General features: G+C 42.3%; 2 protein-coding genes across 6 annotated transcripts in view; one reads left to right on the top strand and one right to left on the bottom strand.

The window, feature by feature from the left end:
• Window positions 1–3730, top strand: part of LOC125384323 (glutamate receptor ionotropic, kainate 3-like) — a 39220-nt gene extending 35490 nt beyond the window's left edge. Inside the window, exons 11-13 of the mRNA XM_048403301.1 lie at window positions 164–324; window positions 2841–2955; window positions 3638–3730. Coding sequence (XP_048259258.1) covers window positions 164–324; window positions 2841–2955; window positions 3638–3730 — 369 coding nt within the window. The remainder of the gene's footprint in view (window positions 1–163; window positions 325–2840; window positions 2956–3637) is intronic.
• Window positions 3731–4212: 482 nt separating this feature from the next.
• LOC124131799 (xanthine dehydrogenase/oxidase-like) overlaps window positions 4213–22526 on the bottom strand; it is a 65816-nt gene continuing 47502 nt past the window's right edge. For 4 of the 5 annotated variants that reach the window (XM_048403621.1, XM_048403623.1, XM_048403624.1 and 1 more), the window contains 13 exons: window positions 21109–21178; window positions 20545–20632; window positions 19770–19856; window positions 19125–19316; window positions 18468–18613; window positions 17238–17421; window positions 16429–16557; window positions 15750–15824; window positions 14054–14106; window positions 13158–13272; window positions 10112–10198; window positions 7980–8147; window positions 6568–7181 (listed from right to left, as the gene is read on the bottom strand). In XM_048403621.1, the coding sequence (XP_048259578.1) occupies window positions 6948–7181; window positions 7980–8147; window positions 10112–10198; window positions 13158–13272; window positions 14054–14106; window positions 15750–15824; window positions 16429–16557; window positions 17238–17421; window positions 18468–18613; window positions 19125–19316; window positions 19770–19856; window positions 20545–20632; window positions 21109–21178 (1628 nt within the window). In that variant the 3' untranslated portion in view covers window positions 6568–6947. Of the gene's footprint in view, window positions 5927–6567; window positions 7182–7979; window positions 8148–10111; window positions 10199–13157; window positions 13273–14053; window positions 14107–15749; window positions 15825–16428; window positions 16558–17237; window positions 17422–18467; window positions 18614–19124; window positions 19317–19769; window positions 19857–20544; window positions 20633–21108; window positions 21179–22526 lie in introns of those variants that run through there. The other variant, XM_048403622.1, reaches the window with a different exon arrangement.

The following is a 22526-nucleotide window of genomic DNA, read 5'->3' as shown; positions in this document are numbered from 1 at the left end:
ATCATTTAAATCTTTCATCTATGTGATGCTCCGTGTTATAGAGATCTTCCTTTGACAGGGTACGACAATTCCCTTGTATACGACAATGGGTAAGCGAATAAAAGAATTCGCAAAAAAGGACCCATCACATCTCAGCAAAGACCTTGATGTGCATTTACAAAAGGTGAAGGCCGGATCATATGCATTTATTGGTCCTCGGCTCCTTTTCGGCCTGTGGATGGTTGATAACTGCGACCTGACCGTCATGAAGGAGACACTTGTTCCATCATACACAAGCTTCGCTCTGCCAAAACATTCAGAACTAACAAAAATATTCTCGGATCAGTGAGTATACAATGATATTATACACCATGACACACGATGTTGTATTCTGGCTAAAATAAGTTTAGGGGAACACAAAATATTTAGTCTTTGTCCTGTTAATTAGAACACACGTATTGCTCATCTACTCTGAAATTGTGAAACTAGTATTTCTGTTTCTGACTTCCGTTGTATCATGAGTTGGCTTTAACTATGAGTGAGTGAGTGAGTATGGTTTTACGCCGCTTTTAGCAATATTCCAGCAATATCACGGCGGGGGACACCAGAAATGGGCTTCACATATTTTACCCATGTCGGGAATCGAACCCGGGTCTTCGGGGTGACGAGCGAACGCTTTAACCACTAGGCTACCCGACCGCCCCCTTCAACTACGAAGGCAGTCGAAGCTGTAGTATCAGTGTTCCGTTTGTTTCCAGTTAACAATATACCAATGAGAGAAAAACAAGACAATTCAAGATTATGTCTCAGCCAGTGAACGAAATAACATTTCATATTAGTTATAACATCGGCTTACGTATATCACTTTCATATTTGAGGGGGAAATAGTAAAGTATTGAAAATTGCAGACTCTAATAGCTTTTTCTCTACCAGTGTTTGCTTTATACTGTTGTTACTTCCGTTCCCCATAGTGGTCGCATTTCATTGTAAATATCGGTTCTAATATAGACAGCAAGACATGATAGTCGTGTGGAATGACTAGTTCGGATCGATGGGGTATGGTGAGTGACATGGAGGATCTTGTGGCATCGTACCCCAAAGCGTAGATAGCTTCTGATGATGTGTACCACTGGTATGTTCGACATAGGTAAATTGAGATAATTTACCTCGATACGACACCTCTCTGTATCTGAGGACATCTCGTAGAAGGTCGTGTCAGCTGAACCCTGAATGGCAAGGGTCGATTTACCAGCTCGATACTGACATTGCTGTTTGAACAAAAGAAACCCCACGCAGAATAGAAACATTCTTTCAATGATTTTCCCTTTTGTGTCGAGGTGGCATGTAGCTCAGTAACAACAGGCTTTCCAGATGCAGAAATTAGAAATACTGGTCCGAATGCTTTGCTCACTTGTACCGATAATTTACAATTTAGAAACCTAGACACTGATTGGCCGACAAGAAAATTGAAAATTGACCCGGCTTCCTATGGAGGCGTTCTCCGACCTTTACACAGAGGTGCCGTATCGGAGTAAAAGATTTGATTTAAATGAGATCGGTGTGTAGGACTACTTACAGGTCGTCTGACAGGATAATTGCCGACTGCGTTGTAAAACGACATTCACTCTCATACTGTAACTGTCAGTGCTACCATAGCCAGTCGCGTAAGCGTTCTACCATCTTACGTTAACCCTTGGCGATACAGGGTAGAATAGGTTTTCAGCAACCCATGCTCGTAGAAAAGGGCGACTTTGCTTGTAAAAGGTGACTAACGGGATCGGGTAGTCAGGCTCGCTGACATGGTTGATGGTCAATCACTCGATTATGTACAGACGGCCGCCATATAGCTGTGCGGCGTTAAACAACAAACAAACGTCTTAACTCTATCAACATGATTCCCCATCTTCTAGGGATTATAAAGGTAATAGATAAATGATAATAGGTACCCATGATCGGATGTAAGAAATGCAACAATGTACTGCAAATAAACCACGTTAAATGCATGATCATTCTCAGAGGAAACAGTGGTGTAAAAGTCACCATCGTAGATTTTAAATTGCCATTGTTCACCGACTCAAACTCCGTATAGATTCCATTTTAGAATAGGTCTTCTGCAACATGTACTGGACCCGCTCCACAAAGCGACCGTAGAGCTAAGACTATCATAAGTTTATGTTACGGTATGTGAGTTACAATCGTCTTAGCGCTACGATCGCTTTGTAGAACGGGGCCGTAAGAGGCGACTTAATGGATCGGTTGGTCGGACTCGGTAACTTGGTTGATTGCGTATCATCATCGTACCCGACGGCGTGCTCATCACCAATCACCAATGAAATGTTTAAAGCTGTACAACCTCCACCGAAATTGAAACATTTTTTCTTGCTTAACGCCGCACTCAAACAAATAAAACACGTTCTTAAACAAAACAACTTGTCTATTTTCTTGCCGTACTGTTTATTTATGTTAGGCCAGACTTTGTTGGGGAGTGTACGGATTTTTGGCCCATCAAAGCAAATCGGTATGTCAAAAATATAAAAATTACAAAGATTCAATTTCAAATAAAGAAATTCAGAGTTTAGTTTTCCCTCGCGATTCGCCAGGATTCTTTGTGTTTTGAAGTTTTAAGATATATTTATTTCATCAAGATATAATTACAATATTTTTAAAAATATATTTCTCTTGATAGCGATAGTTTTGTTTTTAAAATTTTACTTAAAGCTGGTCGGCGCACTAAAAAAAAAGCAACAACTTTACAAGTATTTTCTTCACATTTCAGAATTTTGGAGTCGGCGGATTCGTAAACAAAATTCTTTAATAATCTGACCTTATTATTGGTATGTTAAACTTCCACATTGTTGCAGGGTGCTGTCTTTCTATGAAACTGGTCTGATGGACCTGTGGAGAAAGAAGTGGTGGCCATCACGATCCAAGTGTGTCTTGAAGCAGCGCAAGGGTCAGCCGATACGCCTCGTGGATGTACAAAGTGCATTCTATATAACTGGAATAGGAATAGCACTCGCTCTCGTCTTACTGGTGTTTGAACTTTCGTATGTTTGTTGGAAAAACAAAAGGTCATTGTATATTCTTTAACTATAATCTTGATTACACGCCTATTAATACGTGAGGTGAAATGGGGATTAACGTCGCGTCCAAGATTATTGCACTTTTATAGCGACGTGCATGCACGTGTGTGTGTGGTTGGTTATGGGCCGGGAAGGCGAAAATCAATCCCTCAGAGTTAGAAATTACGTTCGCCTTCCCGGTCATCACAAAAATTCTTATTATGGCAGATGATCGCCTTCCCGGTACTTGTTAATTACAAAGAAAACACCAATGAAATGAGGACACTATTTAATCTGGGCAACAAAGTCAATATATAACAAGTATAGTACAACATATCATATATCATGCATGTATTTGAAGATGTATATAGACATACATTTTATCATTTATGTAATAATTCAGTTCATTCCCAGTGCAGCAGATCTGCCACATCGTCAGTGTAGTCCATTGTTGTCGTCAATTGGTTCAACAGATCTTCTTTCAAGGCACGGAGTCTAGAGTCAATCACTCGGTATTTTCTCTTCCGAGCAGGTGCTCTTGGGTGAGCGCCTAGCTGCTCAATCCTCACTTCTGTTAGAGATTGTTCACGTTTCAGAAGATTCACTTCCTCGAAGATGTTAGGGTGAGTCTTCTGGGCGCTCTTGTTCAGGTGATGATGCCATCCTTCAAGGTTGTTGTTGCTTGTTGACCGGACTGATGCCGATTTATAGTGCAAGCACACTGAGATACCATGTCGCAGTTTAACATGAATACCCCACTCAGACACACTATACTGACTCCGAGCCGACCAGTCCTTGTTTTTGGCCCCTTAAAGTCGAGCGCCAGACAGGGTAACAACAAGTACTATCTTTTTACGTCTTTTGGTATGACGTGGTCGGGAATCGAACCCCGGACCTTCCGCTCTCCGGGACGGAACGCTCTACCACTAGACCACGGAGGCGGTCATGCATATTGAAAGTCACACTACGATTATAGTGTTGACATGGACTTTTAATTGTGATCGGGTAGAATCTCAGATAGCGAATACTGGCACAGCCTTAAGACGCAAGTCTGTACACTGAATTGCGGCGTCTTGGACCGCAGCGCAACCTAATATGTTTTAGGCCTCTGAACACAAGTAATTGCAGAGTGTGTTAGCTACATTGTATAAAACAGCACAAAACGTAAATTTGTCATTGTTTATTTTTTGCCAGTGTGAAACATTGCGTAAATACATATAGTATAAAACAATATTTTTGTATATTTATGTTATCTTTTCTCATTTTGAGTACAAAAAATATAACTGTCGATTCGTGGAATGGTATAATATATGCTGTAACGTATACCCTAAAATAGATTTGCTTGATCTGTTAAAAATGTTCACTGGGATGATCTGGGATGCTTTTTAATGTTGTTTGGTGAAAGGATGCAGTTCCATCGTTCTTGAAGTCTTTCAACTTGTACCGTTGGTTGTCATACTAGGAATGTGGCATCATCCCATGTTGGCTATGGTTTACTTGAATTATTACCCTGGAGTAATGGTGAGGGAGTGAGTGAGTATGGTTTTACGGCGCTTTTAGCAATATTCCAGCAATATCACGGCGGGGGAAACCAGAAATGGGCTTCACACATTGTACCCATGTCGGGAATCGAACCCGGGTTTTCGGCGTGACGACTTGGAGTAATGGATGTCAATTGATGTGTTAGTGCACCATGGGTATAACCTTTTTACGATACGCATACTGCAAAGATATGCAGACTTCAGAAACTACAAAACTAAAATAAACATTCTGAGGAGCAATGATTGACTGGTTTAACGCCTCTTTGAACACTAATTCAGTTACATCACGATGTGTCAGTTTCATAAGGGAAATCTCAAAGTAATGAAAATTTTATATTTAGCCTTTGACCACTTTTGTGAAACCCACGGGCACGGATATTTGCTTAATCAGGGCAAACTGGAAGTTGAACCTGCAGTCATAGGTTTCTGGCACGCCTAAAGACGCAACTCTTAGATTCGATAGGCGATTGTGCCAATCGTGCCTCGGAACAATAATAAGCATACTTGGAAACGGTACTCCCATGCTATTCATATGTCACAACATTCTTTAAGGTCTGACGTTGAGATGACACCATATGCTAGGGACATACATCCTCTGCTACTTGAGCTCAGTAATGTAGTTGCATTTACAGACCTGATCATATTTCATCTCGGGTAATTCAACTAACAAGATACTTGGATTATGGATTACCTCCCCCTTGTCAATAAATGTTGGATGTCCCGAGCAAACATTCACTCAGGAGAGAGAATCCGTAAATTGAACACAGCCCGAAGGTTCTTGTCTCAATATCTACTTCAGATGAAAAGTAGCATTTTGTTTGAAAACATCATATATCAATATTCTACTTGTACTTCGAGCCATCCGTGCAACTTGGTCATACATATAATATTCAACATTTGATAGGGACATCTCATGTCATTTCTTGATGCACAAAATGTTCGTTGTATAGTTTGTGCCGAGTCTTACACGATGTCGTTCGAGTTATGTTCAAATTTGGCATCTAAATGGTTTGTGGAAATAAATGAACTATTGCAATCATTATCACCGAGACAGATCTACATCCTCCTCATTTATGTTGGGGAGTATCAGAGTGAGTCATTGCTTCCAATATACTGTACAATCGAGGATGGATCTAAATGTAAATGTATGGCGGCACAGTATACACAAACCAGTTATCAAGTGATGTGTCAATATTAGGAATTTGCTTACAAATCACTTGCTCCTGAAAGATGTACTCGAATTAAGTGTAAATTATTTGTGAAAAAGACACATGTTCCCTCCAATCCAACGCCTCATAGTTCCACAAACCATGGCGTGTAGGTGCCTTGCGCGGCTTCGGGGAACTGCAATAACAAATACTACAAATACTGGAAAGATTATGAATAAATAAAACAGTTCAACAACAATACGTTATTACTTGTCCACTGACAAAGGTCTACCCGAACTTATGAATCAGTGAGTAGGTGAGTGGGTGGATAGGTGGAGAGGTGGGTGGTTTTTGTTCAACGTCACAGCAAGCAACGCTCTAGCTATATTACGTGGAACTAAAATACGATCGCGCGTGGATCAGACAAACCAGAAGTTCGCGTCCGGACCAGACAAACTAGAAGTTAATGGTATGATCAACGATTGTTTGGGGCACGATGACAAACAATCACCCAGGCCACACATTGTAACAACCTGCTCCTCAAACAATCGGCTCTTACGATACGGATATTTGTCCTCCACAAACACAAGGGAGGGCCTAATTAAACTTTGTTTGTTGTTTAACGCCGCACTCAGCAGTTCCAGCCACATTACGGCGGTCTGTAAATAATCCAGACAATCCAGTGACTGACATCATGAGCATCGATCTACACAATTGGAATACGATGACATGCATCTACCAAGTCAGCCAGCCTGACCACCCGTTCCCGTAAGTCGCCTCTTACGACAATCATAGTCGCCATTTACGGCAAGCAAGGGCTGTTGTAGACTTATTCTACCCCGGATCTTCACGGGAATATGAACTATAAGATGCTGAAATAATAACAATAATCTTTATCAATGCAACTTATATTAACAAAAAACTGATAAACTCTTTGTGGCTAAAACACACAAAAAATGCTGGATCTAAACAAGTGGCAACACAACAGCCGTACCAAAACAACCTGTCCCGCAAGAGGTATCCAGATGCCGCAGAAACACAACAGCTTTGAGACAGGTAAGAAGTATATCGTATCAAAATGCAACAGACACACAAAACAATAATGACTGTCAGGTAAGAATAATTAGAATAATGCAGAAACACATCGTCTCCATGTCTACCTGGAACCATTTGTGCATCTTAGTCAGCTATAATAGCAAGAGCATTGTTCTTTCACCCTACCGTTGATAACCAGAGTTAATCATGTACATCTTATTTTCACCTTCACACCATGTACGTCTCACCTGTTTGGAAAACTGATCCCGGCACGCCATCCGGATCTTCTCGGGCGTGGCCGGACTGTCCAGACGGAACTCACGGCTCTCTCCCGCGTCCTTTCGTGCCGATTTGATGGCGTCCTTGATAGCAAAAAATACCGACGACGCCAGGAACAGAGGAGGTTCACCGATACCCTATAGAACGTTTCAATCATTTATGATGATAATGATTGCCTTTCAAGAAAATGTATATACGTTTTCATCGATTGGTGGATGATATCATGAATCGATTGAATATCCTAAAGTTGGAAAACTATATAGAACCTAAACCTTTTTTAAAAAATAAAACATAGATGAATTGTTTTTGAAAATATTTTGGGTGGCAAATATAAGAAAATGAATTGGCATGGTTACCTACAAATTGGATCAGTCGGGTGATTGGCATGGGTGAATGTTGTTTTATGTCGGAGTCAGCAATAGTCCAATTATAATACGGACCCGTGAAGATTCCGAGATAGAATAGGTCTTCAGCAACCCATCTTGCCGTAAAAGGCGACTATGCCTGTCGTCAAAGGCGACTAACGGGATCGGGTGGTCAGGCTCGCTGACTTGGTTGATACATGTCATCGATCCCAATTGCGTGGATCGATGCTCATGATGTTAATCACTGGATTGTCTGGTCCAGACTCGATTATTTTACAAACCGCCGTAATATAGCTGGAATATTGCTGAGTGCGGCGTTAAACAACAAACAAACAATTATAATACGGCAGCCTGTGTAAATGATCAACGTGGTCGACAGAGTGAGCAACGTTCCTCGTTGTCGGGGAATACATTAAGCTAAGTCACAGACCCTGGACAACCAATCAATAATGACAAAGTCGACTCATAATAACGTCATTCATGGGTTGCTTGGAACCACGAACCTAAACACATCGACCCTTTATGCCAGATATCGTACCATCATTATCATCACCAAGTGTGGAAGCTTACCTTGGAAGAGTATACTGCACGTTTATTGACGCTGTCCTTCAGCAAAGTGACGTTCAGTGTGACCGGGATGTTCTTAAAGCCTGGAATCTTGTATGTTCCCGGGCCTCGAGTAAGGACAAGTCCTGCTGGTGAGATCTTCTGCTGTTCAAGACAGAATAACCCGTATCCCTGAGGAATAAATTATGGCGGTTATATATGTAATAAGTATGGTTTTATCTAGTAAGAAAACATAAGAACAGAAATATTCAATCCTCCAATTTCAAGCAGTTAGTCAAAAATATTACATGAAAAATAATATAAGAATAGTCAAATTGCACGGCTTTCATTTATATGGCTTCCTCGAACAGCAAGGAAACTTAGAAACAGAATCTGTTCCAATCCTCTTCTACTGACTGCCGAACTTGATCAGGCCTTTGTTTTAATAAGTCCATATGAATGAAATGGAGTTTATGAGTGGCATAGCTACATGTACAACGTACGGCCGATTATTGAACGTGATTGAGTCAACTGCGAGGAGCACATTTCTGGCACCCAGTGTTGACAAGAATCAACCGGACTGACAAGTGTTACCTTAGCACCCGACTTATAACGCATAAAATGCAACCTTGATACAAAATGGCTGCCATTAGAAGGAGAAACATAAATGCCAGGTGTATCACCATTAAACACAACGATCAACGTATAACTAGTGTTTCATTGCTTTCATCGTGCCCTTTTCTATTTAATGGATGTAAAATAACAAGAAAGTTAAAAAATAGCACAGCCCAATCAACATCATTTTTTTAAAATCGAATATCATTAGTTAAATTTCCCTAGCAATCCCTAGTTACTTATATTCATATATATTCAAATTCAAACGAATCTGCCATTTTTAAATGAATAAATGAAACTAATTAGTTTTAGCGATGACGTCACTTGAAGGCAGGTAACCAGCATCTCTTGGGTTCTACCTTGGTTAATGCGGGTTTATCATGGTCGTCCAGGCTTTTTAATCGAACGCGAGCAACGTTGTCTGCAAGTTGATGAAGGATAGGCAATAACATCTTTTTGTAGGTACGTCCCTACAGCTGCACTACATACGTCCCTACAGCTGCACTACATACGTCCCTACAGCTGCACTACATACGTCCCCACAGCTGCACTACATACGTCCCTACAGCTTCACTACATACGTCCCTACATCTGCACTACATACACCTGTACAGCGGCACTATATACGTCCCTACAGCTGCACTACATACGTCCCTACAACTGCACTACATACGTCCCTACAGCTGCACTACATACGTCCCTACATCTGCACTACATACACCCCTACAGCGGCACTACATACGTCCCTACATCTGCACTACATACACCCCTACAGCGGCACTACAAACGTCCCTACAGCTGCACTACATACGTCCCTACAGCTGCACTACACATACGTCCCTACAACTGCACTACATACGTCCCTACAGCTGCACTACATACGCCCCTACAGCTGCACTACATACGTCCCTACAGCTGCAATACATACGTCCCTACAGCTGCACAACATACGTCCCCACAGCTGCACTACATACGTCCCCACAGCTGCACTACATACGTCCCTACAGCTGCACTACATACACCTGTACAGCGGCACTATATACGTCCCTACAGCTGCACTACATACGTCCCTACAACTGCACTACATACGTCCCTACAGCTGCACTACATACGTCCCTACAACTGCACTACATACGTCCCTACATCTGCACTACATATACCCCTACAGCGGCACTACATACGTCCCTACATCTGCACTACATACACCCCTACAGCGGCACTACAAACGTCCCTACAGCTGCACTACATACGTCCCTACAGCTGCACTACATACGTCCCTACAGCTGCACTACACATACGTCCCTACAGCTGCACTACATACGTCCCTACAGCTGCACTACATACGCCCCTACAGCTGCACTACATACGTCCCTACAGCTGCAATACATACGTCCCTACAGCTGCACAACATACGTCCCCACAGCTGCACTACATACGTCCCCACAGCTGCACTACATACGTCCCTATAGCTGCACTACATACGCCCTTACAGCTGCACTACACATACTTTCCACACTGTGGTATGCGAGGCACTTATTTACCTGCATGAAAGCACCCTCAATCTGGCCGATGTCGATCGAAGGGTTCAGGCTTCTGCCAACATCCATCACAATGTCAGTCTGCAAAACCTGAAAGAAATTTCAGCGCCACAGCGAAATTTTTATTTATGTAGGTACGTATGGTTCTGTAATGTATACATATCTAGTCAAATATACTGATTCAATGTACTTATTTGACATTTGTATTGAAGTAAAACATATTATAGTAACTTAAAGGTACATGTAGAATCGGGTCAAACAAGCGAAAGTAGGGTACGTGTAGTAGTGTACATGGATCGGGCAAAACATGTGAAAGTAAGGTACGTGTAGTAGTATACATGGATCGGGCAAAACATGTGAAAGTAAGGTACGTGCAGTGGTGTACATGGATCAGGCAAAACATGTGAAAGTAAGGTACATGTAGTAGTGTACATGGGTCGGGCAAAACATGTGAAAGTAAGGTACATGTAGTGGTGTACATGGATCGGGCAAAACATGTGAAAGTAAGGTACATGTAGTAGTGTACATGGGTCGGGCAAAACATGTGAAAGTAAGGTTCATGTAGCAGTGTACATGGATCGGGCAAAACATGTGAAAGTAAGGTACATGTAGTGGTGTACATGGATCGGGCAAAACATGTGAAAGTAAGGTACGTGTAGCAGTGTACATGGATCGGGCAAAATATGTGAAAGTAAGGTGCATGTAGTAGTGTACATGGATCGGGCAATACATGTGAAAGTAAGGTACGTGTAGCAGTGTACATGGATCGGGCAAAACATGTGAAAGTAAGGTGCGCGTAGTAGTGTATATGGATCGGGCAAAACATGTGAAAGAAAGGTGCGAGTAGTAGTGTCCATGGATCGGGCAAAACATGTGAAAGTAAGATGCGTGTAGTAGTGTACATGGATCGGGCAAAACATGTGAAAGTAAGGTGCGTGCAGTGGTGTACATGGATCGGGCAAAACATGTGAAAGTAAGGTTCATGTAGCAGTGTACATGGATCGGGCAAAACATGTGAAAGTAAGGTGCGAGTGGTAGTGTACATGGGTCGGGCAAAACATGTGAAAGTAGGGTACGTGTAGTAGGGTACATGGATCGGGCAAAACATGTGAAAGTAAGGTTCATGTAGTAGTGTACATGGGTCGGGCAAAACATGTGAAAGTAAGGTACATGTAGTGGTGTACATGGATCGGGCAATACATGTGAAAGTAAGGTACATGTAGTAGTGTACATGGGTCGGGCAAAACATGTGAAAGTAAGGTGCGTGCAGTGGTGTACATGGATCGGGCAAAACATGTGAAAGTAAGGTTCATCTAGCAGTGTACATGGATCGGGCAATACATGTGAAAGTAAGGTACATGTAGTAGTGTACATGGATCGGGCAATACATGTGAAAGTAAGGCGCGAGTAGTAGTATACATGGATCGGGCAAAACATGTGAAAGTAAGGTTCATGTAGCAGTGTACATGGATCGGGCAATACATGTGAAAGTAAGGTTCATGTAGCAGTGTACATGGATCGGGCAATACATGTGAAAGTAAGGTACATGTAGTAGTGTACATGGGTCGGGCAAAACATGTGAAAGTAAGGTGCGAGTAGTAGTATACATGGATCGGGCAATACATGTGAAAGTAAGGTTCATGTAGCAGTGTACATGGATCGGGCAATACATGTGAAAGTAAGGTACATGTAGTAGTGTACATGGGTCGGGCAAAACATGTGAAAGTAAGGTGCGTGCAGTGGTGTACATGGATCGGGCAAAACATGTGAAAGTAAGGTTCATGTAGCAGTGTACATGGATCGGGCAAAACATGTGAAAGTAAGGTTCATGTAGTAGTGTACATGGGTCGGGCAAAACATGTGAAAGTAAGGTGCGTGCAGTGGTGTACATGGATCGGGCAAAACATGTGAAAGTAAGGTTCATGTAGCAGTGTACATGGATCGGGCAAAACATGTGAAAGTAAGGTTCATGTAGCAGTGTACATGGATCGGGCAATACATGTGAAAGTAAGGTGCGAGTAGTAGTGTACATGGATCGGGCAATACATGTGAAAGTAAGGTTCATGTAGCAGTGTACATGGATCGGGCAATACATGTGAAAGTAAGGTACATGTAGTAGTGTACATGGGTCGGGCAAAACATGTGAAAGTAAGGTGCGTGCAGTGGTGTACATGGATCGGGCAAAACATGTGAAAGTAAGGTTCATGTAGCAGTGTACATGGATCGGGCAAAACATGTGAAAGTAAGGTTCATGTAGTAGTGTACATGGGTCGGGCAAAACATGTGAAAGTAAGGTGCGTGCAGTGGTGTACATGGATCGGGCAAAACATGTGAAAGTAAGGTTCATGTAGCAGTGTACATGGATCGGGCAATACATGTGAAAGTAAGGTACATGTAGTAGTGTACATGGGTCGGGCAAAACATGTGAAAGTAAGGTGCGAGTAGTAGTATACATGGATCGGGCAATACATGTGAAAGTAAGGTTCATGTAGCAGTGTACATGGATCGGGCAATACATGTGAAAGTAAGGTACATGTAGTAGTGTACATGGGTCGGGCAAAACATGTGAAAGTAAGGTGCGTGCAGTGGTGTACATGGATCGGGCAAAACATGTGAAAGTAAGGTTCATGTAGCAGTGTACATGGATCGGGCAATACATGTGAAAGTAAGGTACATGTAGTAGTGTACATGGGTCGGGCAAAACATGTGAAAGTAAGGTGCGTGCAGTGGTGTACATGGATCGGGCAAAACATGTGAAAGTAAGTTACGTGTAGCAGCGTGGTGTATACGGATCACGTAAAAAGTGAAAGTAGGGTACGTATGGTTCCGTTGTGTATACGGATCATGTAAAACATGTGAAAGAAAATAAAGGTGTGTGTCGTAATGTGGTGTATATGGATCATTTGCATAACTTTATTCTTTGCAAGATTTTCAAATTAACAAAGTGCAAGTGCTAAAACATGCGCTTCATTTCCATAATTCCTGAAGATCTAATAAAACTCCTTGACACAACATCCCATTTAGACATGGCCCAGAGAGAGCAACCTACCTGGTGGTCACCTGTAAGACAATCGATCTCCACTTCGGAGCAAGCCACTCCACATGAGAAGTAGTTGAAGAACGTGCCCTTGTTTAGTTTTTCGTCATAGTCCAAACCTTTCGTGCTGAAATAATTCAGAAGGCACTGTAAATAGTCACTGTCTCAGCAGTCATCCTTGTCCACCTCTATTAGATGCATGGTGCTGCTATCTGCATTACAACATACGGCACAGTGCATTCTCTTTGACTAAGTCACTGGATGCTTTTAAAGTCTGCAATATTTCAGCTATATGGCTAAAAAATGTATAAAAAAAAGGAGTCAGGGTCGGCCACATCAGTGAGGGAGGCCATAATCCATGATACACGCCATCCAGGTTCGGTGATACACAATCATCAAAGCCACACATTGTAACAACTAGCTACTCATTTTAGTCATATCTTACGTCTGGTACTGGCTGCCGTACTGATAACCCACTACGGTTTGGTAGTCAAAACATATTTAAAAATATATGCACATGACATATTCTCATAGTAGACCACTCGTACTTCTTGTTAGTTTGGTTGATGGTCGCTTTGAGCAGTATTGCAGCTATATCACGGCATGTAAGCTTGGTGCTATGCTGGTCTTCGCGGCTTATCTCCAGCTGCAATCTTGTAGCAATCGGGGCGAATCCAGGATTCGAACCTATGATTTCTAGCTTACCTTGGAGACGCAACTCTGCACTGCGAATGGTGGCCAGAAGACGACTGGACTAACCCTGCCCTATTATAACTAGAACTATAACAAGTAAACTGGGTTTTATTTGTTGTGATTGATAATGGGTTACATATTGTCTATGCAGTATGAATTGTATGGCACAGTAGTATAACAATGAGTCAAACCAGTTGAGGTATAAAATTACTTACAAGAAGGAGCCTGAGGCCGACAACGGAACACGATCCATGTACGCACTGCTGACCTGTGAATCAGAACAAACCATGATGTCTTTTACTGTACAGTACAATCATTGTTAAGCAACAAATAGTCAACATGAGATGGGAGTGTATTGACATTGATGTCATCATTCGTGAATATACCCTCTTCAAAAAAAGAAACGCATAGTTATAAAATAAGGACATTCATTAAGCGGATGTAAAAGTATCTACACAGAATATGCGTGAACACAATCAAATGAAATTAGACACAGTGATCGACAAAAGCATTGTCGTCATTGTCAGCGTTAATTCAGTTCAGTCATTGCACATGTGTAGCCACAAGGGGGCGTCATGGTCAGTACCTGGTCACACCACCTCTTGCAGCCGTCACCTCCTGGCACAGATTGCGCAAGTGGGGAATTCTTCGCCATTCCTCCTGTAAGGCGTTGGCGAGTTGTGCCAGTGTGTGGGGACGCTGGTGACGTTGACGGATGCGTCGATCACGTTCGTCCCACAAATGTTCAATCGGGTTGAGATGAGGCGATTTGGAAGGACATTGATGTTCTCATTAACAAGGAAATTATCTGTTGCACGTGCTGTGTGGGGCTGAGCGTTGTCATGTTGGAACAGCTCCCTCTGGCGTTCCAAAGTTGGGAGGAGGTGAGGACGCAGAATTTGGTCTATGTATCGGTTTACTGTAAGATTGCCCTGGACAACCACTAACTGTGATTTACCCGTGTAGGATATGGCTCCCCACACCATGACACTCCCTCCACCAAATCGGTCCACCTGTCGAACGCAGTTCGGCGCAAAACGTTCACGTCGACGTCGGTATACACGTTGTCTTCCATCCCGTCGTTGAAGAACAAAACGTGACTCATCGCTGAACCAAACGCGTTGCCAGTTCCTGAGATCCCATGCCTGTACCCTGTTGCACCACCGGACACGTCGTTGACGGTGTAGACGTCGCAAGAAAGGTCCAACATTTGGTCGTCTCGCTCGAATTCCCACTCCCACAGACGATTTCTGATGGTTTGGTCGGAATTTCTTCTCATGCCAGGCACTTGTCCTGCAGTTTCCGTTGCTGTAGCAAATCGATTCCGAAGGGGATGCAACCGGATGTACCGATCCTGAGCAGGGGTGGTCACTCTTGGTCTTCCACTTCTGGGATGATCTTGAGTCGAATTAGTGCGGGTATATCGATCCCATAGTCAAGATATGGTGCTTTGGTGAACGTTGAAGTGTCGGGGACTCCCCTGCTTCCAAACGTCCAATGGCGATATTTCGGTCAGCTGCAGTTAAATCTTGGCATTTTTCGATCTCCGTTTACGTCAGAAAATTCGTAAAGAACTTATAGTCAGTGTCTCTACTCTTGTTTCCAACATTTTGCACGTGCATTGTGCTGAAAACATTTTTCTGAAAGCAAATTCCGTGCATCCTTTGCATTTTTGCAGAAAAACGTTTACCAAAAACATTTTGAGATGTGTTTGCGCGCAATGCACAACAAACATGACATGATTAACGTCTTTATGACGATTACTGGATAAAGAAACTAATTGGAATTCTCAAAACACCTATGCGTTTCTTTTTTTTTGAAGAGTGTAGTAGCAATTTTCACATTAACTTCTAAATATGACCCATATCTCATTCTTTAACCTGATATATTTAACAATATGAAAAGACGTACCCAGTCGGACCAGTTTCCCTTTGGCTTGGCCTTGATGTAAGGCTCGAGACGTCCTCTGAGTATTTCACAGGCATTCTGAAAGGTGATCAATGTAATTTCCAAACTGTTAAGAACATAACTTCTTTAAGTGGCATTTAAGAACAGTTAAGAACATACGTTGTCTTCTCAATTACATTTTCATAATCGACATGCAAACAAGTGGATCTAAGGCACACATTATAACCCCATGTTTCATCAGAAATCCTCCTGTAGTATTATGGGTGTTCTTTTTTCACAAGTATAGGATTACATATTACATTAACCCCTCTCATTGCTGAAATAATACTTATATTTGAATGTTTGTGTGACTCAGGTTATGTTCTTTCAGGCCATCCGGAGCCTTCAATACTGCTGTGCACCTTAACACTTTATTAGCCAAATACTATCATTTAATGTTTGAGAAACTTCGTTTCTAAAATTTATTTTTGACGTTTCGACCTAACCTCTCGTCAAGAATGGTCGAAGAGGAGACGTCATGTCTCTTAATCCCCTAATCCCTTATAATATTTTTTCTGGGCAGGTCATTTTCAGAGCTGGATTGACAAAAGTTATTTCTTAGGCAGGAAAAGCAGGATGGGAAGCGTGATTATGAAAATACGCCGCCCACACACTGTGCCCATCCAGGTATATACTCACGCACCTGCACTGCTCCTCCATTGAGATCTGACCCGGAGCTGGCGGCGGTGGGACTGGTGTATGGGATTTTGTCTGTTGCAGTATCATTGATGAAGACATCAGATGCAGGAACACCTAACGCTCGACTCGTCACCTGTCAAATACAAAAATAATTACTGGAAATCATGCATCATCACTGACACAAATGACCTTTTGTGATACATATTCACCGACAAAAGAAACGCGAATACCATACCATGTTGGTTGATATTTAAAACATTACTCATATTCAAGGAATAATAGATTGGTTCGACGCACAAACGAACATACTGGTATGTTTCGTATCCACGCTCATGCACGCATCACATGTGACGTCATAGACCAGTGACTCGAGATGCATCATTTGTCTGGTGCAGGATTAGCGTGTAAAGTTTGGAAATCATGTGCAGCATATCGTGATAAGAACAAAGACACTGTGGTAACACTTAACTGATTGTTAGTTTTGTCACATTGTGGTACACATCTCTTAAAGTACATACTTCTCAAAATGTTTCTTTGGTTCGCGTTTCTTTTGGCGGTAGTATATAATTATCAGTGAGCTGTTAAAAGGTCAGTATATATCACCAACACAACGTTTCAGATTGAATACATAAGTATAAACAGTATGCACGTAATATAGCTAGAGTATAGTATTATGTTTCAAGGTCAGCAAATAGCGTCAACACAGGGTCTCAGCCTATATGGATGAAGGCAGTATGTATGTAATACATCTTCAGTATAAAAGCATTATGAATTAATCAAACATAACCATGTATGCACTAATTTAGGAATTACCTGAATCATCTTCGTGTGAAGGCCCTGTCCCATCTCTACCCCGCAGTGAGATACCAACACAGACCCGTCCAGGTAGAGCGTCACCAGGGCACAGGCCTGATTAAGGAACTTAGACGGAGCCTCATACGACAGGCCGAACTTGGTTGGAATTACGCACAATCCACGCTTCTTCCATCGGCTTTCACTGAAGTATATAAAGTCAGTATATTTTAATGTAAGTACCACTGAGTTTTTGTAAATCTGATTTAGTTGCTTTGGCTAGTTTTTCGATTTGAAAGGATTAGTTGTACATTGTTTTGTTGTGCGTCTGGGGAATAACACCGGAAGTGACGTCAGTGGGTTTTTTCCATTCTTTCTTAAATGTAAACCTCTCTCAGGATACATATCTTGTGTCGCCTCTTGTCATCGTCCTGTACTCCAGACGTGGTCACGTATATAGGTATGAGGTCAGAAGTGCTAGGTTACACGTCTTGCAGGTAACGTTATCATGTAATGCATTTTACAGGACCCGTGAAGATCCGCGGTAGAAAAGGTCTAGAGCAACCCATGCTTGCGGTAAAAGGCGACTATGCTTGTCGCAAGAGGTGACTAGCGGGATCGGGTGGTCAGGCTCGCTGACGTGGTTGATGCATGTCATTGTATACCAATTCCGTGGATTGATGCTCATGATGTCAATAACTAGATTGTCTGGTCCAGACTGTTTACAGACCGTCGTCATATAGCTGGAATATTGCTGAGTGCGGCGTTAAACAACGAACAAACAAACAAGCAAACAAAGCATTTTACGGTATCACCAATTTGAACATATTTTGTGTAAATATACACAACGCCATGTTTATTTGTTTATTTTAGCTTTTGTCCCATTGAAACCTGAATCCAGTTTGACCAGGCCTGTGATTGATATTATTGGTAACGTCCCATATCGAAGAGGTAGGATGACATGCCATCAAGCAAATCAACGAACCAGTGACCACACCATCTATTTCGTCTCATACGACAAGCATAGGCTACTAGATTCCTAACCAGGACAAATTATATTAAGATAGACAGGTAATGATGTAGCACATAATTCATACCAGTATCCGCCATTCCCTTTACTAAATCTCAAATGTTTGTCGGGCACATAATTTTGGGTGCATTATATATTAATGAACGCCGATTTGATCGTATTCATGTCTTGTGTAAGGGGTGGAACAAACAAAATAGATAATATCGCATAAATAAAAGTACCTGTTAAACTTGTCTACTTCTTTTCTTCTCTGTGTAAAACCGCTCTGTGACACACATTCCGACCAGAGTCGTGGCAGGTGCGCGTCAATGACAGGCTGGTTATAGTGGGTTAGCTCCCCTTCCTTGTACAGGTTCTTGGATCGAATCTGAAACATTATTCACACGTTTCGATATATTCATAATTGTTTCACCATAAAGCAGTGTTTAATTCAAAATTTTAAATTGCACTGTGCACAAACAAGATTCAGATTTTCGATCCATGGAGAAGATTGCGTGTTTGAATCCTTAAGCAACGCTTACAGCAATTTATCGGAGTCGCCTATTGCGTTTTTCACAGACCAATTGTTGTCTTGTATGTGGATTTTGATGATCCCCTTCCCCGAAAGAGAAACTATCTCATGCAAAAAAATAAAAAGGCACAGCTAATCCTTAATCTATATTCATGAGAAATGCATTTGCAAAATACAGAATGAGACATTTATTGTAAGCTGCATACATTTGTCACAGGTTCGTGGCTTCAAACTAGGACGAGAAAATAATTTATATGTTCGAACCTCTGCCGTATATCAGTACAATGCCTGGATTCTGATTTATCACAAAGAAGCAGTTTACAGGTAGAGGAATGCAGGCTCAATGGTGTCACTCTTGACCCCTTACCACTTCTCCTGGTATATTGAGGAAGTCCGCCATCTTGTCTATCACAGATTCGGTCACAAACATGCCTTGTGGCGCTCCGAATCCCCTGAAGGCGGTTGCTGATGGGATGTTTGTCTTACACATGCGGCCCACGACGTTGATGTGGGGAATGAAGTAGGCGTTGTCAACACCAGACACGGCCTTTGTCATCACCTGGGTACATGCAATCTATGTAAAACCATCTGACTGCAATCCGGAAAAGACCTAATGGAGGGATGGATGGATGGATTGAGGAGGAGGAGGAGGATGATACCGTCACCTTTAAATACAGTTTTTTTGGGTTTTTTGTTTGTTGTTTAACGCCACATTTAGCAATATTCCAGCTATATGAAGGCGGCCTGTAAATATTCGAGTCTGGAACTGATAATCCAGTGTTTGACATCATGAGCATCGATCCACGAAATTGGGATACGATGACATGCATCAACCAAGTCAGCTAGCCTGACCACCCTTTTACGACAAGCATAGTCGCCTTTAATGGCAAGCATGGGTTGCTGAAGACCTATTTTACCCCGGATCTTCATGGGTATACTTTCAACACAGATTTTAATCATTCTATTGGCAATCTATTTATATGTTTTTACTTTATGGTACTCTGTCCTTTACCTCTGGCGAAAGATCAATGGTGGAACCACTGTTGGAGAAAAGCTTCACATCGTACGCCATAATCCTTCCCGTGGATGTGAACCCAACCTGTTGAAACAATACACATTTTTGAATAGTGTAATAAAATAATTTAAACATTTTACTTATATTATACAAGATTCAATACCGAAACATTCCATAATCGGAAGGATAAATACATATTTAGACAAACTATTGACAGCAGTGTACCTTGACCCCGTGGGGATTCGGGAACAGAATAACTCCGGAACACACATATTCATTATTTGTATAGCTAGCTTATCCGACGGGGCCCATAGCAGCATATTAAATTGCCAGAACCGCGTCCTCAAGTGCTTTAGACATTTTGGTATAGCCGACTGTACCTTGTGCTTTTCGTAACTTAAACGGATGAACAGACTGAAAGTGTGTTATCGTAGTTGGATGGATTGTTGCTCATGCTTTCAACCACCGGTTGATACAGAGGTGGGGCGCGAATGCTTTTTTCCGACACCTTATTTAACTGGGCATTTGGCTAAATAACCTCGTGTCCTTGGTATACACACCCTCCACACTTCTGTTTTTCAGAATCCTGGATTCGCCGATGTTAATTTTAACCGAATGTTCATTGGCCCGGGTTAGATTATTCACAGGCCGTTGTGATAATGTCGGAAATGTTGCTGACTGTTGCAAACACGCTTATTCACTCCCTAAACTACCCCCCTCCCCTCCTCCCGTCCATTCGTACATCCTTTATTTCAGCTCACACACAGAATACCTTATATCTGCCGATGAATGCATGACGTGTTCCGGTGATAACCATGTCCTCGTCCCTGTCAAGCATACAGCGGACGGGTCGGCGAAGTCTGGAATGTGATGTAGAGACGTGCATAATAGACGTTATTTCTTGTTAAAATTGTAGCCAACAATTTCGCTCACAGGTCTGCCTGGCAATTGGTTAATTGCTGAATTGGTTATGGGATGGAGGTTATTTAACATCGATCTGAGATGGTCTGTATGTATAACTTAATCACGAGATTGCATGAGAGACAACTGAATTTACTGTGATGTTTAGATATGGTATCACACGCAGTCCAATACCGGCACATTCTGACCTTGCCGTCGTACGTCTTTTGGACGTTAAACATTATGTAGATCAAAATATAATCTTGATCGCCTGGGTAATTCCGCTGTTACATTTGTCAATGAATGCATAGGACAGTCTTACTTTAAATTTACATGTTCTCACAGCAGGCAGTAGATATTGATTGTAGAGAGGGAGACAGAAGAATAATATAATATTTCGTTACAAAAATAAAACAAAACTTGTTCTTGGCCGTACTTGTTTGCCGCGACAGCTACGGGTAGTGCAACTGAGATAGTTCGGCTCTGTTTCCCTCCGAATCCTCCTCCTATGAATGAATGAAACAAGTGAACACATTGTTTGTGAGTGAGTGAGTGAGTGAGTTAGGTTTAACGCCTCTTTGAACAGTATTGGTGTTATTTCACGGCGTGTTAGCCTAGGAAAGATTGAAGTGATGCAGTTCTGTCTCCGACGTTTACCACTCTGGTGAAACCCACGAGTACGGGTCGGGTGTTGACAAAATATATCGGGGCGGGCGGGGATTAGAGACAACTCTGAGTGAGTGAGTATGATTTTACGCCGCTTTTAGCAATATTCCAGCAATATCACGGCGGGGGACACCAGAAATGGGCTTCACACATTGTACCCATGGAATCGAACCCGGGTCTTCGGCGTGACGAGCGAACGCTTTAACCACTGGGCTACCCGACCGCCCCAGAGACAACTCTGCACAGTGAATTGCGGCTTCTTAGATGATTGGAACACCCGTGCTCCCAAAAGGCAGTGTGAAAGAAAAGATCATCTGATATAGAGAATATAATCAACACCAGGTCCTTTAACACTCAGGGTATGAAACTTCCTGAAACGCACTCCGATGAAGGGCACCAGAACAACTGCATTTTACAAATAGTACCCGTATCAAACATGTCCTTTCACGACGAGTCAGCTGGTGTTATCGCCGAAAGGTCACTGACATGTTTGTGCTCATGATCAATGCTGTATTTGCATGCTACTGAGCGCGGGTGGATCAACACTATACAAATAATTACTCTTGACGAGGTCAGTATGCGAGTGAGTGAGTGAGTATGGTTTAACGCCGCTTTTAGCAATATTCCAGCAATATCACGGCGGGGAACACCAGAAATGGGCTTCACACATTGTACCCATGTCGGGAATCGAACCCGGGTCTTCGGCGTGACGAACGAACGCTTTAACCACTAGGCTACCCGACCGCCCCGGTCAGAATGCGAAAACAAGGACACGAGAACCCGACCCCTGAGGTGGTCTGAGAAACCCGAAGCCACAGCTCAAGGTCACGGTCAAATCACCGAAGGGGTCGGGTCGTGACGGTTTTGTTATACCGTTTTGTTAAACCGAAACTCACTTTAAAGTTTATGAAGCCTTTAAACATGGTTTCGCAGACGAGACAATATTCATCACGTGACAGGTCAATGCTGATCATGTGACGCGTCAATATTCGAGATCAGTGTCAGTCACATGATTTCGGGGTCTACATTGAAATGTATTGTTTGGTCACGTGGTACGGATTAACCAATGGAATAGAATATAAAAGAGGTATAACAAATACGTTTGCAGAGTAGCATCATTTCACTAATCGCGAGTTCCCGGATTTGCAATGATAATATTATTATTATCATATTATACATTTATATACC

Source organism: Haliotis rufescens, unplaced genomic scaffold (genome assembly GCF_023055435.1).
Source record: "Haliotis rufescens isolate VD_foot unplaced genomic scaffold, xgHalRufe1.0.p SCAF_3, whole genome shotgun sequence".
NCBI lineage: Eukaryota > Metazoa > Mollusca > Gastropoda > Lepetellida > Haliotidae > Haliotis > Haliotis rufescens.
Note: the sequence above shows the minus strand (reverse complement) of the source record. Positions and strands in the feature narration are given on the sequence as shown.